The 18,923-nt window shown below is 35.5% G+C and overlaps 2 protein-coding genes across 8 annotated transcripts; both read left to right on the forward strand.

The window, feature by feature from the left end:
* Window positions 1-2,638: 2,638 nt before the first annotated feature.
* On the forward strand, window positions 2,639-11,998 carry LOC122317909 (NADPH--cytochrome P450 reductase-like). Of its 7 annotated transcripts, none has more exons than XM_043134989.1 (21): window positions 2,639-3,208; window positions 3,308-3,367; window positions 3,474-3,550; window positions 3,643-3,700; window positions 3,813-3,896; window positions 4,031-4,067; window positions 5,008-5,077; window positions 5,185-5,379; window positions 5,471-5,563; window positions 5,830-6,055; window positions 6,149-6,232; window positions 6,356-6,507; window positions 6,973-7,069; window positions 7,591-7,740; window positions 7,845-7,922; window positions 8,098-8,220; window positions 8,322-8,435; window positions 9,077-10,499; window positions 10,617-10,705; window positions 11,297-11,479; window positions 11,603-11,998. In XM_043134989.1, the coding sequence occupies exons 1-18, from the start codon at window positions 2,861-2,863 to the stop codon at window positions 9,155-9,157; spliced, it is 2,127 nt and encodes a 708-aa protein (XP_042990923.1). In that variant the 5' UTR covers window positions 2,639-2,860; the 3' UTR covers window positions 9,158-10,499; window positions 10,617-10,705; window positions 11,297-11,479; window positions 11,603-11,998. The 7 variants fall into 7 exon arrangements, with proteins under 7 accessions (XP_042990923.1, XP_042990926.1, XP_042990925.1 ...); XM_043134992.1 differs by having other exon boundaries at window positions 9,077-10,343; window positions 10,432-10,499; window positions 10,617-11,479; XM_043134991.1 differs by having other exon boundaries at window positions 9,077-11,479; window positions 11,603-11,644; window positions 11,730-11,998.
* Window positions 11,999-16,653: 4,655 nt separating this feature from the next.
* On the forward strand, window positions 16,654-18,222 carry LOC122319253 (auxin-responsive protein IAA33-like). Its single transcript, XM_043137233.1, has 2 exons — window positions 16,654-17,627; window positions 17,993-18,222. The coding sequence occupies exons 1-2, from the start codon at window positions 17,230-17,232 to the stop codon at window positions 18,060-18,062; spliced, it is 468 nt and encodes a 155-aa protein (XP_042993167.1). The 5' UTR covers window positions 16,654-17,229; the 3' UTR covers window positions 18,063-18,222.
* The last annotated feature ends 701 nt before the right edge of the window (window positions 18,223-18,923 follow it).

Below are 18,923 nucleotides of genomic sequence, written 5' to 3' on the forward strand. Positions count from 1 at the left end.
GTATTAGATGATTAGAGATTATTTATTATATTTTATTTGTGAATTTATTATCTAATATCATATTATAAGATTATGAGATGATGATAAAAAAATAAATGATGAATATATTTTTAAAATTTTTTTTCTTGTTTTTTAATAGTTTTAGATATATTTAAATATTTAAAAAAAAAACATATGTTTACTAATAATTAATTTCATAAAAAATTTAAAACACACCATCAAATTGATTGAAAACACAAAATGGGAGGCTACTTGGCATTTTCTAATTTGTAATACTTAAAAGGACGCATATGCCATGGTGTTGCAAGTCTTATCGCCCATCAATTTTGACAGCATGTCATCACCTCGAATGCAAATTGGTCGATATGGAATACTGCTGTTCATTTTTTTATAAATTCAATTTTTATAAAGGCTAAATACAATTTTATCTCTATTCAATACAATATAGATTCTCACTATAAACTAACATGACATTTTTTAGTTTTATAAATAAAAAAATATACAAATTTTTAAAAAATAAAAATAAATTTCAGTCACAATTATTGATGCATAGCTTATTAGTTATAACTAGATGGCAAATAATATTTTCTTAATTATACATATAATTATTTATTAGAAAATACTTTAATCACAAAGAGGTTACACAAAAGTAATTTTACAAACAGACGCGACTTAATGCGGTTTGTAAAATTGTAAAGTTATTTTTATTGTAAAATAGATCCAATAAATTAAATGAAATTACGTTAATTTATAAAATTATTTTATGTGATTTCTTTATAGATATAACAATACTTTTATCTAAATATAGAGAAATCATGATGCATGAGTACAGATTAGTCACAAGACAATATCCAAACGAGAAATCAAATCCACCGCTCCTCATCTCTCATGAAATATAAGACAATTATATGATATACATACATACATATATATATATATATATATATATATATCAATAATGCTACAGAGAACGACTTTTTGACATGCCATCACCATGTGATTTATTAAAAATAAATAAATACAAACACAAAAGAGTAAAAGGAGCCTAATATTTCAATCTTATAATTTTATTTTCGAACTCCCTTTTATTTTTAAATGTATTAATACATTTTTTTATTGTTTTTCTAATGAATCACGTGGTACATGCATCAAGAGGACCATAACAGCAATGAGTTTTAAATGATCCAATAACGAAATCCATGTGTGACACTTAAACATTTATAAGCCACCTTAATTAGGCAACCAAAATCGTGTAGTTTGAGGCACGTAACAGGTAATAGATATGAGCATTTATGCGCTAACCTAAGGTGGTATATTCAATGCCCACATGACTTCCTTTCTCTTTTCAAGTTTGATACGACAGTGGAACTCACCGAAAGGCTATATCCTAACGTCCACTCTACAAACACACCCCGTTTTCAGCTTTTGCATCCCAAAATTCATTTCTTAATACCATTTATTAATTCACATTTATATAATATCTTATAATAATAATAAAAGGGTTTTGCTACATACAGTCGGCAAATATAGTCGGCGTGCAGTCGGCTGTACGGAATGAATAAAAAAAAATTATAAAAAAATTATTTTATATTCAGGGGGACCTACATGAATAAAAAAAAATTTATAAAAATAATTTTTTTTTTCATGTAGGTCCCGTATTAATTCACTTTTTTTTCCACGACTGCACGCCGACTGTATTTTCCGACTGTAAAAAGTATTTCTCATAATAAAAAAAGAAGAAGATTTAATTCGCAAAAATTAATGATCATGGATACCATATTAAAGAATAAATTAGGTGCTCCAATATTCCCCTTTAGAGACTCTTTTCTAATTAATTTCTTTGGCCATGACCACTAAAAATTAAGAAAAGATACCGAAGCTTGTCTTGAACCATAAATTGCCCATTTGATACGCAGGATTTGTAGGTAGATTACTGTGATTGGACTCCCTCCACGTCTCCATTAATTTGATCAAACATTTGCCTCTAATTTTGACATTTTCTCGCGTTGGAATTTAAATGCAGAAATAATGTTATTCTTTGTCACATTTTTTAATCTCAACTCACCATCTAAGTCAGATATATATTTTCTTATAATTTTTGGGCAAGGTACAACTACAATTTAAGTTTAGGATGGTGCTAACGGGCCCGCCCATCACTTGCTGATGGCATACCGCTAACATGAATGTGTAGATTTTTTTTATTATTTTTTATAAATATTTTGTTAACATTCTTAATCATTAAAAAAAATTATAAATTTATAATAATCATTTCTTTAAATTATTAAGTAAAAGAAATAAATTAAAAAATATGAATAATAAAATTGAGCGATAAGTTTAAAAGATTGGACCAACATTTCATAAAGTTTAAACATGGTAAATGTACAAGCGATACACACGAGGAGAGGGCATTCTCTTATTCGGGATCACTTTGAATAATAATAATAATTAAAAAAAGAAGAAGAAGGAGAAAGTGGCATTTCCAGAATTTCAATATTCTTTTTCTATTTATTTATTTATATATATAAATATCTTTCATTAAGGAAATTAACTTTCAGCGTTGGCCTGAAGTACAAAAGTAGTAACCATGGTTAAATCCAGTGTTAGGTGGGTTTGACTTTGGCTGCTCCACCCCGCGGCAATATAACTCCGCCCTCCCCTCCTTCTCTTACATCTCCAATCTCTGTGTCAGAGTCTCTCTCTCCCTCCTCTGGCCTCAACTACTACGCACCCACCAACCACCATCAGTGAGAGACTCTCTCCTTTTCCCTCCCTACAGAAACTTCCACTCCTTGCACATTCCTTGTCTGTATCCGGTTCCGCCCTTGGTTCCTGTGACACTATCCCCTTCGTCTTCCGAGGTATGCAATCTTCGTCCAGTTCCATGAAGATTTCTCCGTTGGATCTAATGTCGGCCATCATCAAGGGCAAAGTAGACCCCTCCAGCGTCTCTTCCGACTCCTTAAACGAGGTCGCTTCCCTCATTCTCGACAACCGCGAGATTTTTATGATTTTGACCACTTCTATCGCGGTCCTGATCGGATGCGTTGTCGTTTTGATTTGGCGGAGATCCAACGGTTCGAAACCCAAAGCCGTCGAGCCGCCCAGGCCGTTGATCGTGAAGGAGCCGGAGGTCGAAGTCGACGATGGCAAAAAGAAGGTCACTATCTTCTTTGGCACGCAGACCGGTACCGCCGAAGGATTCGCAAAGGTGTGCCCATGCATACTTGTATTCGCTTGTAGATATCTGTGTATGTATGCATGAAGTTTTCAGCTCATGATTTCTACTTTTTGACTGGGAAAAATTTAGGCGTTAGCTGACGAGGCCAAAGCGCGATACGAAAAAGCCACGTTTAAAGTAGTTGATATGGTATGTATGTATGTATGGTTGACTTTATGTGATTGAGCTTTTTGGACTTGAATTTTTCTCCTGTGGCATCGAAAATTCGATTTTGAAGTCGGAAGGGGCTTTGTAGGACGATTATGCGGCCGATGACGAAGAGTACGAGGAAAAGCTGAAAAAAGAGACTTTGGCTTTCTTCTTCTTGGCCACGTGAGTTTCTACGCTATCTAAGGTTCTTTTTCTTTGGTTTAATTTCAATTTTTTTGATGTGGTTATATACTTTGTTTGATTGGGATGGGTAGATATGGAGATGGTGAGCCGACCGACAATGCGGCGAGATTCTATAAATGGTTTACGGAGGTAAACTGTTTTTTCTTTTAATCTTTTGTTGGTAATTTGATTGGATTTGGTATTTGGGTTATTAAAAGCAAAAATTTGATTAATATTTCTCACTGTATTATTGTGGTTTTAGGGGAAAGAGAGAGGGAAGTGGCTTCAGAACCTTCAGTACGGAGTGTTTGGCCTTGGCAATCGGCAGTACGAGCATTTCAATAAGGTATTAATTCTGATTCGTATTTAATGTTCAATCCAGATACCTGCAGTTTATAGCTGCTGACTTTTGAATGATAGGTTTCCAGGTTGCTTCTGTTGGTTAACATTTGATTCATGTTTACTTTTACTGGGAAACAGGTTGCAAAGGTGGTGGATGACATCCTCGCCGAGCAGGGTATACTTTTATATTTCCTTTATTCGTTGAAGATGAAAATTTTTAAGAATGTCTGGATTATGACATGGTTTACTCTGATATAATCAGGATTTTTAAGCGGATTAAGTTAGGTTATTTCTTAAAATATATTTTTTAAACGGATTAATTTAGGTTTTTTCATAAATATATTGTTTCCAGCTCACATGCTATTTGGTCTTTTTAGATAATATCCTTTACCAGCACCTGCCCCTACCTTTGAAATTACCACTAAGTTAGGTTATTTCTTAAAATATATTGTTTAAACGGATTAATATAGGTTTTTTCATAAATATATTGTTTCCAGCTCACATGCTATTTGGTCTTTTTAGATAATATCCTTTACCAGCACCTGCCCCTGCCTTTGAAATTACCACTAACAGTTGATATCAAGTGCTATTTTGGTTTCATTCTCGATAATGTATTGCTAGTCTGTGAAGCATGTACCACGTATCTAAATTGAAACCCTTATCCGACCCTTCTTGGCTTCTGATTGCATTGTCCACCTACCCTCTTTGTGGCCTGCAGTAGACAAATGCAGCAGATGTACATTGTACACTTATATGCCTTTCTATGGATTAACAGCTTGCAAAATAGTGTATGCCCCTTCTTTGTTCATATAGCGAGTAGTTCTGGGTATAAAAATTGGAGGACACGGACTTTATAGAATTGGAATGATATGATAATCTAGCACTACTTAGTAAATCTTGTATCTGCCAAAGGGTAGAAATATAACCCAGATGGTTGGGGATGGATGCTATTCCTCTAGGCAATGGGTCCTTGCATTTGAAAGGTGAACTGACATTGTATATTGTATATCTATTTGATATGTTTTCTTATTGGTTTTCCATTCTGCTAACATGTGTATTTATATTTCGCTAGATGAGATTCTTAAGTAATATGATCCGTATTTTTGCTGTTTTAGGCGGGAAGTGCCTTGTACCCGTGGGTCTTGGAGACGACGATCAATGCATTGAGGATGACTTCACTGCATGGTATTGGGTAGTTGATTTGCTATGTTGATTGATAGCACAAACTTCCCTTGCACCATTTATTTTTTAATCCCTCACATTTTATCTTATTTGACTGTTACTATGTCTAGGAGGGAAATGCTGTGGCCTGAGTTGGACCAGCTGCTTCGAGATGAAGATGATCCAACAACAGCTACCACCCCTTACACTGCCGCCATATTGGAGTATCGAGTTGTGTTCCATGATAGTGCAAATGTATCAGTGGATGACAAGGGTTGGGGTAGTGCTAATGGTAACACTGTTTACGATGTTCAACATCCATGCAGGTATGAGCCCAGAAAATATGTTTTTTAAGTTTGCAACTTTTGATTTTATATTTCTCTATTATTTAAGCTATAAGTTGATTACTGCCTGAAGGGCTAATGTTGCTGTGAGGAAGGAACTTCACACTTCTGAATCTGATCGTTCTTGCATTCACCTGGAGTTTGACATTTCTAGCACTGGGCTTTTGTAAGTTGCATTTGATTGTCACCTCTTTTTATTTGGCTGAGTGCTTTTGATTCTATGCATGTGTGAATATTCTGTTACATGTTGTAACGAAAATTGTTCCTGTTGATTTATCATATATTTCTTGTTTATTGAAATTTCTGCAACTTGAAGATTAAAAAAAAACAGAGAGAAATACTTGTATATAGTTAATGTTTAAATAATACGAATAAAAAAAAGTTAAATGTTTAAATATTTCCTTATGTGATCGTACTTCTTTTCTTTCTCAGATACGAAACTGGGGATCACGTTGGTGTTTGCTGTGAGAATCAAAATGAAGTTGTAGAGGAGGCAGTGAGCTTATTGGGTTTGTCACCAGATACTTATTTCTCCGTCCACACTGATAAGGAGGATGGCACACCGATTAGTGGAAGCTCCTTGCCCTCTCCTTTCCCACCCTGTACTTTAAGAACAGCACTTACACGATATGCTGATCTTTTGAGTTCACCCAAAAAGGTTTGTTTGTTTTGGGTCAATGTGTCTTATTTTTTTTTTCTATAATTTTTTTGTTACTTTGAATAGTTAACAACCCCAGTGCATATATTCCAGTCTGCCCTACTCGCTTTAGCTGCTCATGCTTCTGATCCGACTGAAGCTGACCGTTTAAGACATCTTGCATCACCAGCTGGAAAGGTCGTGAGCTGTTTGATATGAAAGTAGTCCTTTTTTTTTTTTTTTAATAAGTAATATGAAACTAGTTCTTTACTGAGCTTCTTATTTGTCTATGGGAGTAACTTTTTTTGTAAACTGGTGCAGGATGAATATGCACAATGGGTGGTTGCTAGTCAGAGAAGCCTCCTTGAAATCATGGCTGAATTTTCATCAGCAAGGCCACCACTCGGTGTCTTCTTCGCAGCAGTTGCCCCACGCTTGCAGCCGAGATTCTATTCAATCTCTTCATCCCCAAAGTATATAAATTTCTTTTCTTTTTCTGTTCTCTCTTTTCCATAGGAAAATTGACAAGTGTCAGACTTCAACCGTGGTTTTCAGAGAAAAATGGTTGCCTGAGATATTTTGCAGTAAAACAAAGAGCCATTGCTGTCATTAAGTGCTAAAATAATTGCCCTCACATATGCTAATATGATTACATGCATTGTATGAAAAATCAAATCTATTAACCATTTCAAGGTTTTCTGGTATTAATGACTACTGAATGCTCTGGATTTGGGCAAAATAAGATTTGAAGCATTGGCTCAACTGATACAAAAAGATTGAATTTTAATAAAGGAGACCTTGAGGATATATATACATGTGCGTGCGCACACATATTTAGATTGGAGGGAGGGAGCTTTACTAGCAGCTAAGGATATTTCACTGTGGGAAAACAAGGTAGGACTCGTGCTTGTTCTAATCCTAATCTGTTTGTTCTGCAGGATGGCTCCATCTAGGATTCACGTTACTTGTGCATTGGTTTATGAGAAAACACCAACAGGGCGGATTCACAAAGGAGTGTGTTCTACTTGGATGAAGGTACTTTATCAATTTGTATTATCGTTTCGTTTTTAGCTGGCAGAGGAAAAGCTTGAAGAACTAGAAAATATGGAAGGACATGTTGTCTTTTATGGGCTATGCTGATTGGTTGTTTGTGTCAGAATGTATTTGTTGGGGATTTAGGGTAGGTTTGGCAGCTAAGATGAGATACAAAATTCTATTCTCATCTCATCTCATCATTACAATTTTTTCAAATTCTCACATAAAATATAATAAACAATTCAAAATTTTCAAATCCCTATTCAACTTTTTCAAATCTCAAAACAATAATAATATTAAAAAATAATATTTTATTCAACCTTTGTCTAAAACTAAAACTTCTCATCTTAACATCCAAACATTTTCTTAGTCTATTTACATGTGTCTTTTTATTTGTAGTTATACCAGTCATTGTCTTTAGAATGCTGACTTTCTCAGGTAGCGTTTTAATTTATGTGGCTGTTAAATGTGTCAATTCAATTATTATATTGATGAAATCGTTGTTCGGTGTTGTTTTCCAGAATGCTGTGCCCCTGGAGAAAAGCCATGATTGCAGTTGGGCTCCGATTTTTGTCAGGCAGTCAAACTTTAAACTTCCTGTAGATGCTAAAGTGCCTATCATCATGATTGGCCCTGGCACTGGATTGGCTCCTTTCAGGGGTTTCCTTCAGGTTTTAACTTGCAAACCTGATGCTCTGTCTTTTTTCTTGTTATTCTTCATATAGCACAAAAGTAGCCGAGCTAACTGCAAGCAATTATGTATTTACGTTTTCAGGAAAGACTAGCTCTCAAAGAAGCAGGAGTGGAGCTGGGGCCCTCAGTCTTATTTTTTGGATGCAGGAATTGTAAGATGGTAAGTAAGGCCCCTGTCAGTTACTTGTTTGAAAAAACAAAAAAAAAGATTTGAGTTTTTACCCATAAAAAGATTGAAAATCTACATGCCCCTAACCTGTTGTATGATGCTCACTGGTCCGAGTCCTAGGTGATGGTGTGTAAGTTGTTAATCACATCAACTATGTTCGTTTCAGGATTTCATTTATGAAGACGAGCTGAACAACTTCATTGAAACTGGTGCTCTTTCTGAGCTAGTTGTTGCCTTCTCACGTGAGGGACCCACCAAGCTGTATGTGCAGCATAGAATGACCGAGAAGGTAGAGGACCTATTCCACCTGCCACCACTTTTCGGTAAAATTTTCACATATAATTGAATTGATTGATAGAAATATGAATCATGTGCTTGCTTTGCATGCAGGCTGCAGATATTTGGAACATGATTTCTCAGGGTGGTTACATTTATGTATGTGGTGATGCCAAAGGCATGGCTAGGGATGTCCACCGAACCCTCCATACCATTGTGCAAGAACAGGTATGTCCAGTACATGAAAGAATTGTCAACATGAAATTACTAATTGCATACCTACCCACTATAACAGAAATCTGACCTTCCAATTATAACTATTCACGGTGATACTTTTTTATGTTTGGGGAGAGAGTTTTTTTTTTCGGTATCTTGATTCTTTTGACCTTTTCCATATGAAGGATTTTTGGTTTTGTTTAATGTAATCAATAATACATAATATACTTAATTATCATTAGGTACAGATTGGAGAGAGACAGAGTAAAATTGGAGAATCGGTTTTGCTTTTAAACCAGGAGCCCCACCATAGCTAGCTTCTTTGCAATTCAGATGTTTCCTATGTTAACATCTATTTTACCGAACATTATACCGTTTGAGAATCTCTTAACAAGCAGTCGAACCATTTAAATCTTCCACCTTCTGCCTCCATTTCAAGGCGCAAATACTTAATTTGTGCTGCATAAAACCGCTGCCCCATCCTGCCCACATTGTCTCTGTCCTTCACTCACTGCTATCTAATACCCTCTTGTGGTAATACTATTTTCTTCTTAAAGACTTTAACTTGGGTTTCTGGTATCTGACAGATTACTGGGCATAAAAAACATTTGCGCCATATGACTAATCAATCTCATTGATTTATAAAATTTCAGGGATCTCTGGACAGTTCCAAAGCTGAGAGCATGGTGAAGAATCTGCAAATGAGTGGCAGGTATCTGCGTGATGTATGGTGATGATCATTTGGATTAGGACGAACAAACCTATTGGAAGTGTGCAAAAGAGAGACGATTTATGAGGGGGAGTAAAGGACGTATGGGCGCAAGGGCTTAATGTGATGTCTTCGATTACCATTTGCGACCTTGCAATGACAATTGCACGTTGTCTCCTTAAGAGAAATTGGCATCTTGATTCTTTTGAACTTTTCCATATGAAGGATTTTTTTTTTTTTTTAATTTTTTGTTTTGTTTAATATAATCAATAATACATAATATACTTAATTATCATTAGGTACAGATTATGGGGTCTCTTGTATGAACCTGCAGCAAGAAGGTTCAAATAACAGAAAGCTAACGTTCTCCTTCGATGTAATTTACATTGCATGGATTTATTTATATTTGGTATCTGAAATAAACAAATTTATTTTTGAGAGGATATAAGTTACTAGGTCGTTTCAAATATGATTTAAGTCCTCTTGTGGAATCCAATATATTCTGATCTCCTGCAATTTTTAACCAAGAAGATATGAACTATAATTCCTCTAAATGATATATTAGGGAATTTTCTGGAGTTCCATAAGGGTTGGTTTTGGTTGATCGTGTCCCACAAGAAGTAATGGCCCTCCACCATCTTCCCAACTATCTACTAATTCAAAAATTGGAACTGACACTTTACCAAATAATGATGATAAGAAAGTAACGCTTCCACTTTTACCGGCTTAGCCGCAAAAGTTGACTTTTGCTGTTTTCGCACAAGGATAAGCGGCAAAAAACTTATTATCACATAGTAACTTCGACAAGAATGGGACAACCAAATTTCAAAAGAAAAACTCTAAGTTCAGTCGCCTGGGTTAAGCGGCTCGTAAGTGGCTGCTGATGTGGCAATAAATAAAAACGTACTGTTTTAAAATTTTCACAATTTCAAATTCCACTTGACCAATCACACTTCAAAACTCTCAGTTCCCTCTTTCTCTGTGACTTTTCATTCCTCATTCCCTCCCTCTCTACGATTTTTCTTTTTTCCTCCTTCCCTCCCTCTTTGCTTGTCACGAGAGTCCTCCCCGAAGTCCCCTTGAAGCTCCCTCCCTCGAAGCCACGTCCCGCCGCTTACGGCTTCCCTCAGTGTCGAGATTGAAAGTCTGAGACCACCCACACAAACGAAGCTTTTGATTCGTCCTTCCCTCAACCACGTCTCCTAACGAAGGTAGCAATCCCTTCGTCTGCATCTTCAGGGAAGAGCCCCTTCCCCTTCATCCCAAAAAAACCCTAACCTTTGAACTTCTGGCACGCAGCTCCACTTCTGGCACACAGCTCCATTTCCAACATCTGCTACCACAAATCCGAGGTCATATTTAAATGGGTATATTTCTAGTCTCCGATGGACGAAAAGTGAAAAAAAGGGGAAAATAAAGAAACTTTCCCTTTTAACAAACAAGAAAGTGGGAAACAAAAGTTAAAGTCTGAATTTTTTGTTTAGGTTCCACTCATTCTATCTGATCTATAGCCTCGGAAGCGCTCGTCTCCTATTCTCTGATCGGGGTCTGCAAATCCAAGCCACGAATTGAAGTGGGTCTCTTTCTCCTCTCTCTCTGCTTTGTTTTGTTTGGTATTACTTATTTAGCATTTTATGGAAGAGTTGGGTGGGCTAAAATGTGGGTTTGGTCATTTTTCTGGTAGAGTTCTTACATAAACATATCCAGGTATTTGATCTTTTTTGGTTTTATTGTTTTTCCATGCTAAAGAGACTAAGGATATTTTATTATGTCGTAAACTAGAGGCAAAAAAAAAAAAAAAAGGTTATGATTTATCATTTTTGTATAGTAGAATCCACATAATTTCGTATGATTGTGATTGGCAAGTAAAAAACAAAGCTTGATTTTTGTTCTTTTGGTGAGTGAAAGGAACCCAAAAGAATTTTTGTTTGAATTCCGAGCGGTTTCGATAAATTGGATGTAATCAATATAGGGATTGTGACTGTTTTATCCTTAGCTTCTTTCTTCTTCTTCTTTTTTCTTTTATTTTTATTTTTCCTTTGGTGGGATTGGAATTTGTCTTTGCCAATGGTAGCTTTTGTGATTAGGAGGAACTTTATTTTTGGTTTTTTTTTTCATCTTTTTACCTTTTCCAACTTTTGTTGTGTTTGAGTTGAGTGGATAGAGACCCCCATCTACCTGTTGTTGATATCTGGGAGTTGTTTCGTCTCTTATGCTCCATGAGGACATTTTTTCCCTCTGAGTCCTGTAAAGAAACATAACTCAATACTTTCAATCCACGGTCTTGGCTCCAAGTTGAAAGAGGAAAACTTTCCAAACTTTCATCGCAGTCTTCTTCTTCATCCAAGTAAGTTTTCTTCTCTGTTTTTTTCATTTTCAGCTTCTTAATTTATTTCTCCTAATTTATTGAATTAAAATATTTTTGATTTTGAGGAAATTGATCTCTTTGAAAACAATATTTCTTCGTCAGGTATGAGGGCAGTGAAGGAGTTTAGCATGAAAGGTAGTTTAGGTGAGGTTCTTACAAATCTCTTGCTGGAAATGATAGTTTTTGCAAACAATTTTTGTTGTGAAAGGCTAAAAGATGCTTGCGATAGGAAACTTGTGTATGGTTTCTGCTAGAGAAGATGCGGTGGAACTCAGAGAATATGCACTTGAAGAGGACAAGCCAATTTTTGCTGCCTCATGTTTGCAAGTGTTTTTATTTTTTTTGCGTGATCTTCCTGATTGTTTGAATGAAGATCGAGTAGTTTAAGTGTAATAAATAGTTTAGAGAACTGGTTTGTAAAATATTCTTGAAGTCATGTGATGCTTGTTTTCTTTTTGAAGTCTATTTGATGGGAGTCAATGGATAGTCATTGGAGAATCCTCACGGGTTGATACAAATATTGCTATTTCATGTTTAGAATGGCAAGAATTGTCGTTTTTTTACTTTTTGACGGGCACGTAATTAAACTGGCCGTATTTTCACGTTTTGACGGACACAAAATTAAAGTCCCTACAATTTTCGCATACTCCTGGCAATGCAATTCTTGCTAATCAAACTGTAAACTGCAATGCAATTCTTGCTAATCAAACTGTAAACTCAAAACTGGTGCATCATAAATAGCAAGTATAAAATACTCCAATCAAATAACCAGGTGAAAACAATGCAAGCTTTCTTCCCACAAATATAAATTACAATTTTCAACTCGCAAGCTTTCTTCCCATAAAAATAATTACAACAACTTGCCAACAAATAATTACAAAAATAAATTAAAATAATTACAATTTATAACTTGCCAAGTTTTCTCCTTACAAAAATAATTACAACAACTACAACTTGTGTCATGCTTTCTTCCCACAAAGCAGGTTACAAAACCTATCACTTGCCAAGCTTTCTTCCCACAAAAATAATTACAACAACAAAAACTCGTGTCATGCTTTTTTCCCACAAAAATAATTACAAAACCTATCACTTGCCATGGGTGTTGCCATGATTTCTTCAAGCATTCAACAAACTGGGTTTGAAGGGGCTGGGCATGATCATTTGCATATATAAAGAATAATATCTACAGATTTTTCTTTTATTTTTCTCGGGCAAACATGGAATCTATATTCATGCATTCAGTATTCAACATGCACAATGCTTCAAGAGAAGCAAAGCACGGTTTTGGGTTCAAAATAATGGTTACTCCCAACAATAAAGAATCATCCATGAAGCATGAAATTTTATGCATGCTGAAGCCAAAAAAATGATTAAGAATTTCAGTTTACATATGTATATATGTATATATAGGTCATTTGTATAAAGCATGAGCTGATGATCACTAGATTATATATGCATGTTTATTGAGTATATATGAACTAGCTATATAGCTTGTCATGGTTAACCAAATTAATTGGATACTTCTATATATTCTATAATTTTACTGGGTTTGAAGGGGTCGGGCATGATCATTTGCATAAAGAATAATATTTACAGATTTTTCTTTTGTTTTTCTAGGGCAAACATTGAATCTATATTCATGCATTTAATATTCAACATGCACAATGCTTCAAGCCTTCTCCAGTTTAAACAATACCTTACAACATGAGAACAACACAAACATTCATCAAAAAACAATTATGAGAAACCGAAACCCATTTTTAGACATGTTGGAATTTGCATTTGCTTGTGTTGCTCAGACTTAGGAATTTCTTTAACCATTCATGCAGGCTGAACTCAGTGGCACGTGAAGAGCTTCAAAAATAGCTTGAAAACAAAGCTTGAAAACAGAGTTTCAAAACAGAGCTTCAAAACATAGCTTCAAGCATCCAATACATTCAAAGCACAATCCAAACGGTGATTTCTTACCACACGGTGAAGAAGAAGACCCACACGGTAAAGTACTGTGAAGAAGAAGATGAAGACCCACACAGTAAAGTACTGCGAAGAAGAAGATGAAGACCCACACGGTGATTTCTTACCAATTTGCTTCCAGACGACGACACCAAAGATTGTGATGCAAAGATCTAGTTTTTTCCACTTTGTTTCAACAATCAAAACACAATAATGTGAAGTAAGAAGAAAAAAATCCAATTTTTTTACTTTTCCACAGAGCTCAGAATGGTATTTCGTTTCTTCCTAAAGTAGAAACTTGAAGAAGAAGCTAATATTTCATCTTTCCAGCTTTTATGCTGAGTTTTCGTTTGTTTGTTTGTTTGTTTGTTTGTTTGTTTGTTTTTTTTTTTTTTTTTTTTTTTTTTTTTTTTTTCTGACGTGGCCTGACGCCACGTCAGCCAACTGCGCCTCGCTTGTATTTGACGACTGCCTGTAGAACTATTGATTTCAAAAATAGTCTTTTTTAGCAGCAACTGACATGTCGCCACGAATATCTATATTTGATGCGGTGAGTCGAATATCTAATATTTGATGCGGTGAGTCGAGAAGTATGTTTATCATAACAGGGTTTGTTAAGTAATTAGTGAGCTTAGAAATATTTTAATCAAAAAAATTATAAAAATAAATTTATAAATTGACGTAATATATTAGATTGTAAAATTTTATTTAATATAAAATAGATCTATCTGCTTAAGGAAGAGAAGAAAGACCTGCTTAAAGAAAGGAAGAAGAAATTAAAATCAATGAAGAACATTCTGATCAAATGTTCTTAAATAAAGGAAGAATCTTCTTCTGTGAATGACTAATTGCGTGCTTTCGTAATCACTGAACGTGCGTTGCGAATGGACTCATTGCAATCAATTCAGAAATCGCTTCGCTAGGACACGCGCGGGGCAAGGGTGCTCGTAGATCACTTGCTCGTTACAATCTAATTTATTGAATAAAATTTTACAATCTAATATATTACGTCAATTTATAAATTTATTTTTGTAAAATCTTATTGTAATTGTATCACTTTTCGAATTGGTTTTGTAATCAGTGGTACTTAAAAGATGCATAGAATAGAAAACAAAATAAAATTTTCTTTGAAAAAATACAATCCACAAGGAAAACACCCGAAGCCCCTCGATCCGAACGTATACATTGGGAGAGAGTTTTTGTTTGGAAAATGATTGGGTGACTCCATATGTGCAATTCTAAGGACACAACCTAAATGTGCTTTCTTATTTATTTTAATATTTTTAATAGTTGAGGAAGTGATTATTAGTGATTTTGTCAATTTTTTTAATAATTAAGAAATTTAAAAGAAAAAAAGAAAGAAAAAGAAAAAAGAAAAAATTGGACTAAGGGGCATATTTGAAGTGCACGTATGAAAGTCATCCTCTGATGAGAAGTGAGAAGTGAGAAGTGGTTTCCTTCGCCAAAATCGGGGGAGTTTGGGGACAGAGGGACAAATGAAATCGAATCCCACAGGCCTTAGACCTCTAATCCCAAGGACCCAAGTTAACTTAAGACAAACTCAATCGCCTCGTTGACATCGAAGACTTTAATTTCCTCATTCAAGACGTTGAGATGAGAAAGCTCGATCTACACAGCACATTTAAAGCTTCTGCTTTTCAACTTTTTTGTGCCCTCTGGCCTCTGGTTTTTAGGAGCCTTTTTTCCGTTCTCTTTTATTTTTACAGCTGGTGGTCATGTCGTACTCCGAGTTAAACAACGTACTAACTCGGTGACATAGCCGAGCGAACTGATCATGCACCATGCATGTTGAACTCGCGACTTTTTGTTACGATCCCGAGGCTAAATATTTAACTAAATTAATGTTCAACAGCCTTAAAACTTCTTACTCAATAGTTCGGCAAAGAGGCGTAGTACCGCATGCAAAGCATGAGATATCCACTTGGCCTCCTCCATTAATGGACCATTAATATAAGAGGTACGTTTATATCCTTAACAAATATTGCGGCCGGGAAAGATAAAAGTGCAGTTATCTGTTGAATCAGATCACATTCAAACTACGTGTGCATAAAGAGACCAGACACAAAAAATTGAGAGAAAACAGAGAGGCCCGAGGGAGTTAATTCCTCCTTTGATTTCTCCATTAATTCTCCGTCACTATTTTGGCTGTCGGACTGACTGGCTAGTTAGTATTTCTTTTCTCTTTTTTCTTTTTCTTTGCTGGAACCGCCTTAATTCTTCTCCAATACCCATGTAAAGGCAGTTGATCATGATGAATATTGGCTGACCTCAGCAAAGACATTAAATTGTACGTTGCATCAATAATAATAATGTTAATAATTATCATATGAGCATGCATGCAATGAGATCACTCGATATGCTGTATATAGGGACCGTTCGTTGCATACTAGAATGGTAGAACATTAACTTTGCTCGGTGGACAGATTTTTGTAGGGCCAGTTATAAATTATTATCGCTACCGACCAAAAGAAAACATATTCATTCTGTACAAAACAACATGATTATGACACACTCTTGAATTCAAGGAAAGAAAATTGGGTGATTAATTGATGATCAGGCTTCTTACAGTGTGCACAAGGTAGATCGGTTGAAGTTCTGCAGAAAAAGCCCGACAGATGATCAGGGAAAAAAATGCTTATAGATCAATTGTCTTTTTCGAGATATTGTGATAGATAGCTCCGGCCACTATCATTAATTAATTACTGGAAATGCCCGCGCGCCCACAGCTAGCTGCATCAATATTTTCTAATTTCTTACGAGCAAAAGACGTACGTACGTGGGCTTCCGACCATCTGAGAGTCAAAGTAGCGAGCCGTTCGGCGACCGCAGCGCGGTCGTCTCCTCTCCTTGGTTTAGCCCATGCATGCAGTTCAATTTACAAGATTAATGCATGTGTATTTTATATTTTTTTATAATTATTAACCTTTTCGGCTTGCCTTTTCTCCACGCTAGCTTGTTATCACCTGCATGATGCATCCCCATAAATTAAATAAATAGTTATTCGCAGCAGTACCTACCCTACATAATGCAGAAAACAATAATATTATAAAACAGCTAGCAATAGTTCCTTACAAGCACGCTTTCTTTTGCAATCACAAGCAAACATCCCCCACGAACTTCTTTCTTTCCCCTCCATATAATTAATATATAGCATTTATATATATATTTGCTATCTTATTTTCATATATATATACACTTCATGATGTTTATGTTCCTTGTGAATGGGATCGAAGACGTACAGATAGGAAGAGCTCAAAGATCCATATTTCGTCAGGGAGTGAATTGAAGAACAAGGAATCTCGTCTCTGGACTAGAGACCATCAGATGCATGGCCTTGAAAAAGGAGAAGGACAGCACAATTTTAGGGTGGTTTCAGAACCTCCTCACCTGATCCCTTCCGACATTTGTGTGCGTTGTCTCTCATGCACACATGCACTGCCATCATTTATGTATTTTTAACCAAAACTACACTTGCAGAGTATAGTACACTGTACGCCCACCACCCTAGTGGGATCTAGTCCGATCCCCACCCAAGTTTTGCCCCACACACACGTACTCTCTCTCTCTCTCTCTCTCTCTCTCTCTCTCTCTCTCTCGTTTTCTTCATGAATTCCTTCTCTTTCTAACTCAAATCCCCCGAGTACAAAATCCTTTTCAGCATCTTGGTTATATATCCTCGAAAAGGCGAGCACGCAACTATTTCTCATCCATATATAACTTATCCTATCAATATATATATAAAAAAAAAAGGGAGAATGAATAGTTTTGATTCTCAGAGACAAGATTCCTTGAAAAGGAGATGGCTAGAAATGAGAAATGTCAGTTCAACTCCAACTTCTTCCGGAGCGGACGTGGGAAACCTTAAAAACAATCCTCGAGGCTTCCTCGGACCTGATGATGATCTTGTCTCCAATGTAGTCCCGCCGGTGACAATTGTGCTCGAAGGTCGTTCGATCTGCCACCGCATTAGTCTTCATAAGCATGCAAGTTACCATAGCCTAGCTAAGGCCCTGAGGCAGATGTTTGTGGATGGTGCAGATCCTGGACTCACTTCGGAGAATGAGCTTGATCTGTCTAATGCCATTCCCGGGCATCTCATCGCTTATGAAGACATAGAAAATGATCTTCTTCTCGCCGGGGACCTCAGTTGGAAGTACGTTATTTATTGCCTTCTTTTTCCCTTCATTTATCATTAAAAGTAACTTAGCCTCAAATTGAAATACAATGACGGGAGAAAGAAATTAAAGGAGAACAGATCAAAAACTATTTTCCTTGACGTTTTACTCATATATATATATATATATTTATATTTATATAGGTTGTGAAGAACGAGTTTTGCACAGTCGACACTGAAGGCTAATTTTAATTTGTTTTTCTAAAAGACAGTACTTTATCGAAACTATCCTTACTAAAGTCATGTTCATGTGAAAAATGCTAAAACTAGTTTTCTGGAAAAACATAGTCTTCTCTGAGTACTATGATCACTCTCTCCCTGATCTCTCTGTAATGTGTAAACAGGGACTTCGTACGTGTGGCGAAGAGAATTCGAATACTGCCAGTGAAGTCAAATTCAAGGAAGGGAATATAGCAATTTGCTGGTGTTTAGCGTTTTGTGGACTTGCGATTTTAAATCGAAAACTTAATTTGGGAATTGCATGGAATGTCATTGTCATTAGTTCTTGATTTCCAAATGTAATGCTCCTTATAATTTCCGAGTATCATGATGAATAAAAGTGATCTTCTTCCTAGATTTTGGTCTATTCGATCTCATGAAAGTTGCTCTTTCTTTCCACCTATAGAGGGGGAGAGTTCGTACGTGCCCTTCAAACTTTCCAAGGGTCTTTTCTGGCTTTACTGGAAAATATGTCTTCCATTGATTTTTTTCGCCTAAGCACGAAATTAATTAAGCATCTGTCTCCTGATCATTTGAAGGAAATCAAATATTTGAACCGAACCGAGCGAAAAGGAGGAAAATAAAGACTCATATTTTGTTTTATTTAAAAAAGATTTGATTAAAAGTGCGTTCTATCGATAATTAATTAATCAAGATTAGGCAATGGGGACTTCCTGCCATTAAGTGCATGTTTGGATTGCGATAGAAAACTTACTTTATAGTTTTATGGCTTATAATTTATGATTTAAATAATAAGCTTTATTAATAAAAATTTATTTACTATTTAGTAACCATATGTTTAAATTAAAGCATTTTCAATCACGTTACATTTGTTTGGAAAAAAATTTAAAAAATATTTTTTTGAATTAGGAATGATGATCATTTAATTTTTTAAAATATTATAACCTTATCCTTAAAAATTTAAAAGTTGTAATTATCTGAATGTTATATGAGTATTTTTGCCCATTGATTTTTTTTTTTTTAAATTTGAATTACATTCCAGATTATTTGGAGAAGCGCATTTAAGGAAAAAATGTTTTTCTTGAAACGAACTTT

This window comes from Carya illinoinensis, chromosome 8 (genome assembly GCF_018687715.1).
Source record: "Carya illinoinensis cultivar Pawnee chromosome 8, C.illinoinensisPawnee_v1, whole genome shotgun sequence".
Lineage (NCBI taxonomy): Eukaryota > Viridiplantae > Streptophyta > Magnoliopsida > Fagales > Juglandaceae > Carya > Carya illinoinensis.

Bases quoted from the DNA above. Each gene is read 5' to 3' on its own strand.
- LOC122317909 (XM_043134986.1), top strand. From the start codon at position 2,861: ATGCAATCTTCGTCCAGTTCCATGAAGATTTCTCCGTTGGATCTAATG. The intron at 3,551-3,642 runs GTGAGTTTCTAC...TGGGATGGGTAG, and splicing joins GCTTTCTTCTTCTTGGCCAC to ATATGGAGATGGTGAGCCGA. The intron at 3,897-4,030 runs GTATTAATTCTG...ACTGGGAAACAG, and splicing joins AGTACGAGCATTTCAATAAG to GTTGCAAAGGTGGTGGATGA.
- LOC122319253 (XM_043137233.1), top strand. From the start codon at position 17,230: ATGAATAGTTTTGATTCTCAGAGACAAGATTCCTTGAAAAGGAGATGG. The intron at 17,628-17,992 runs GTACGTTATTTA...ATGTGTAAACAG, and splicing joins GCCGGGGACCTCAGTTGGAA to GGACTTCGTACGTGTGGCGA.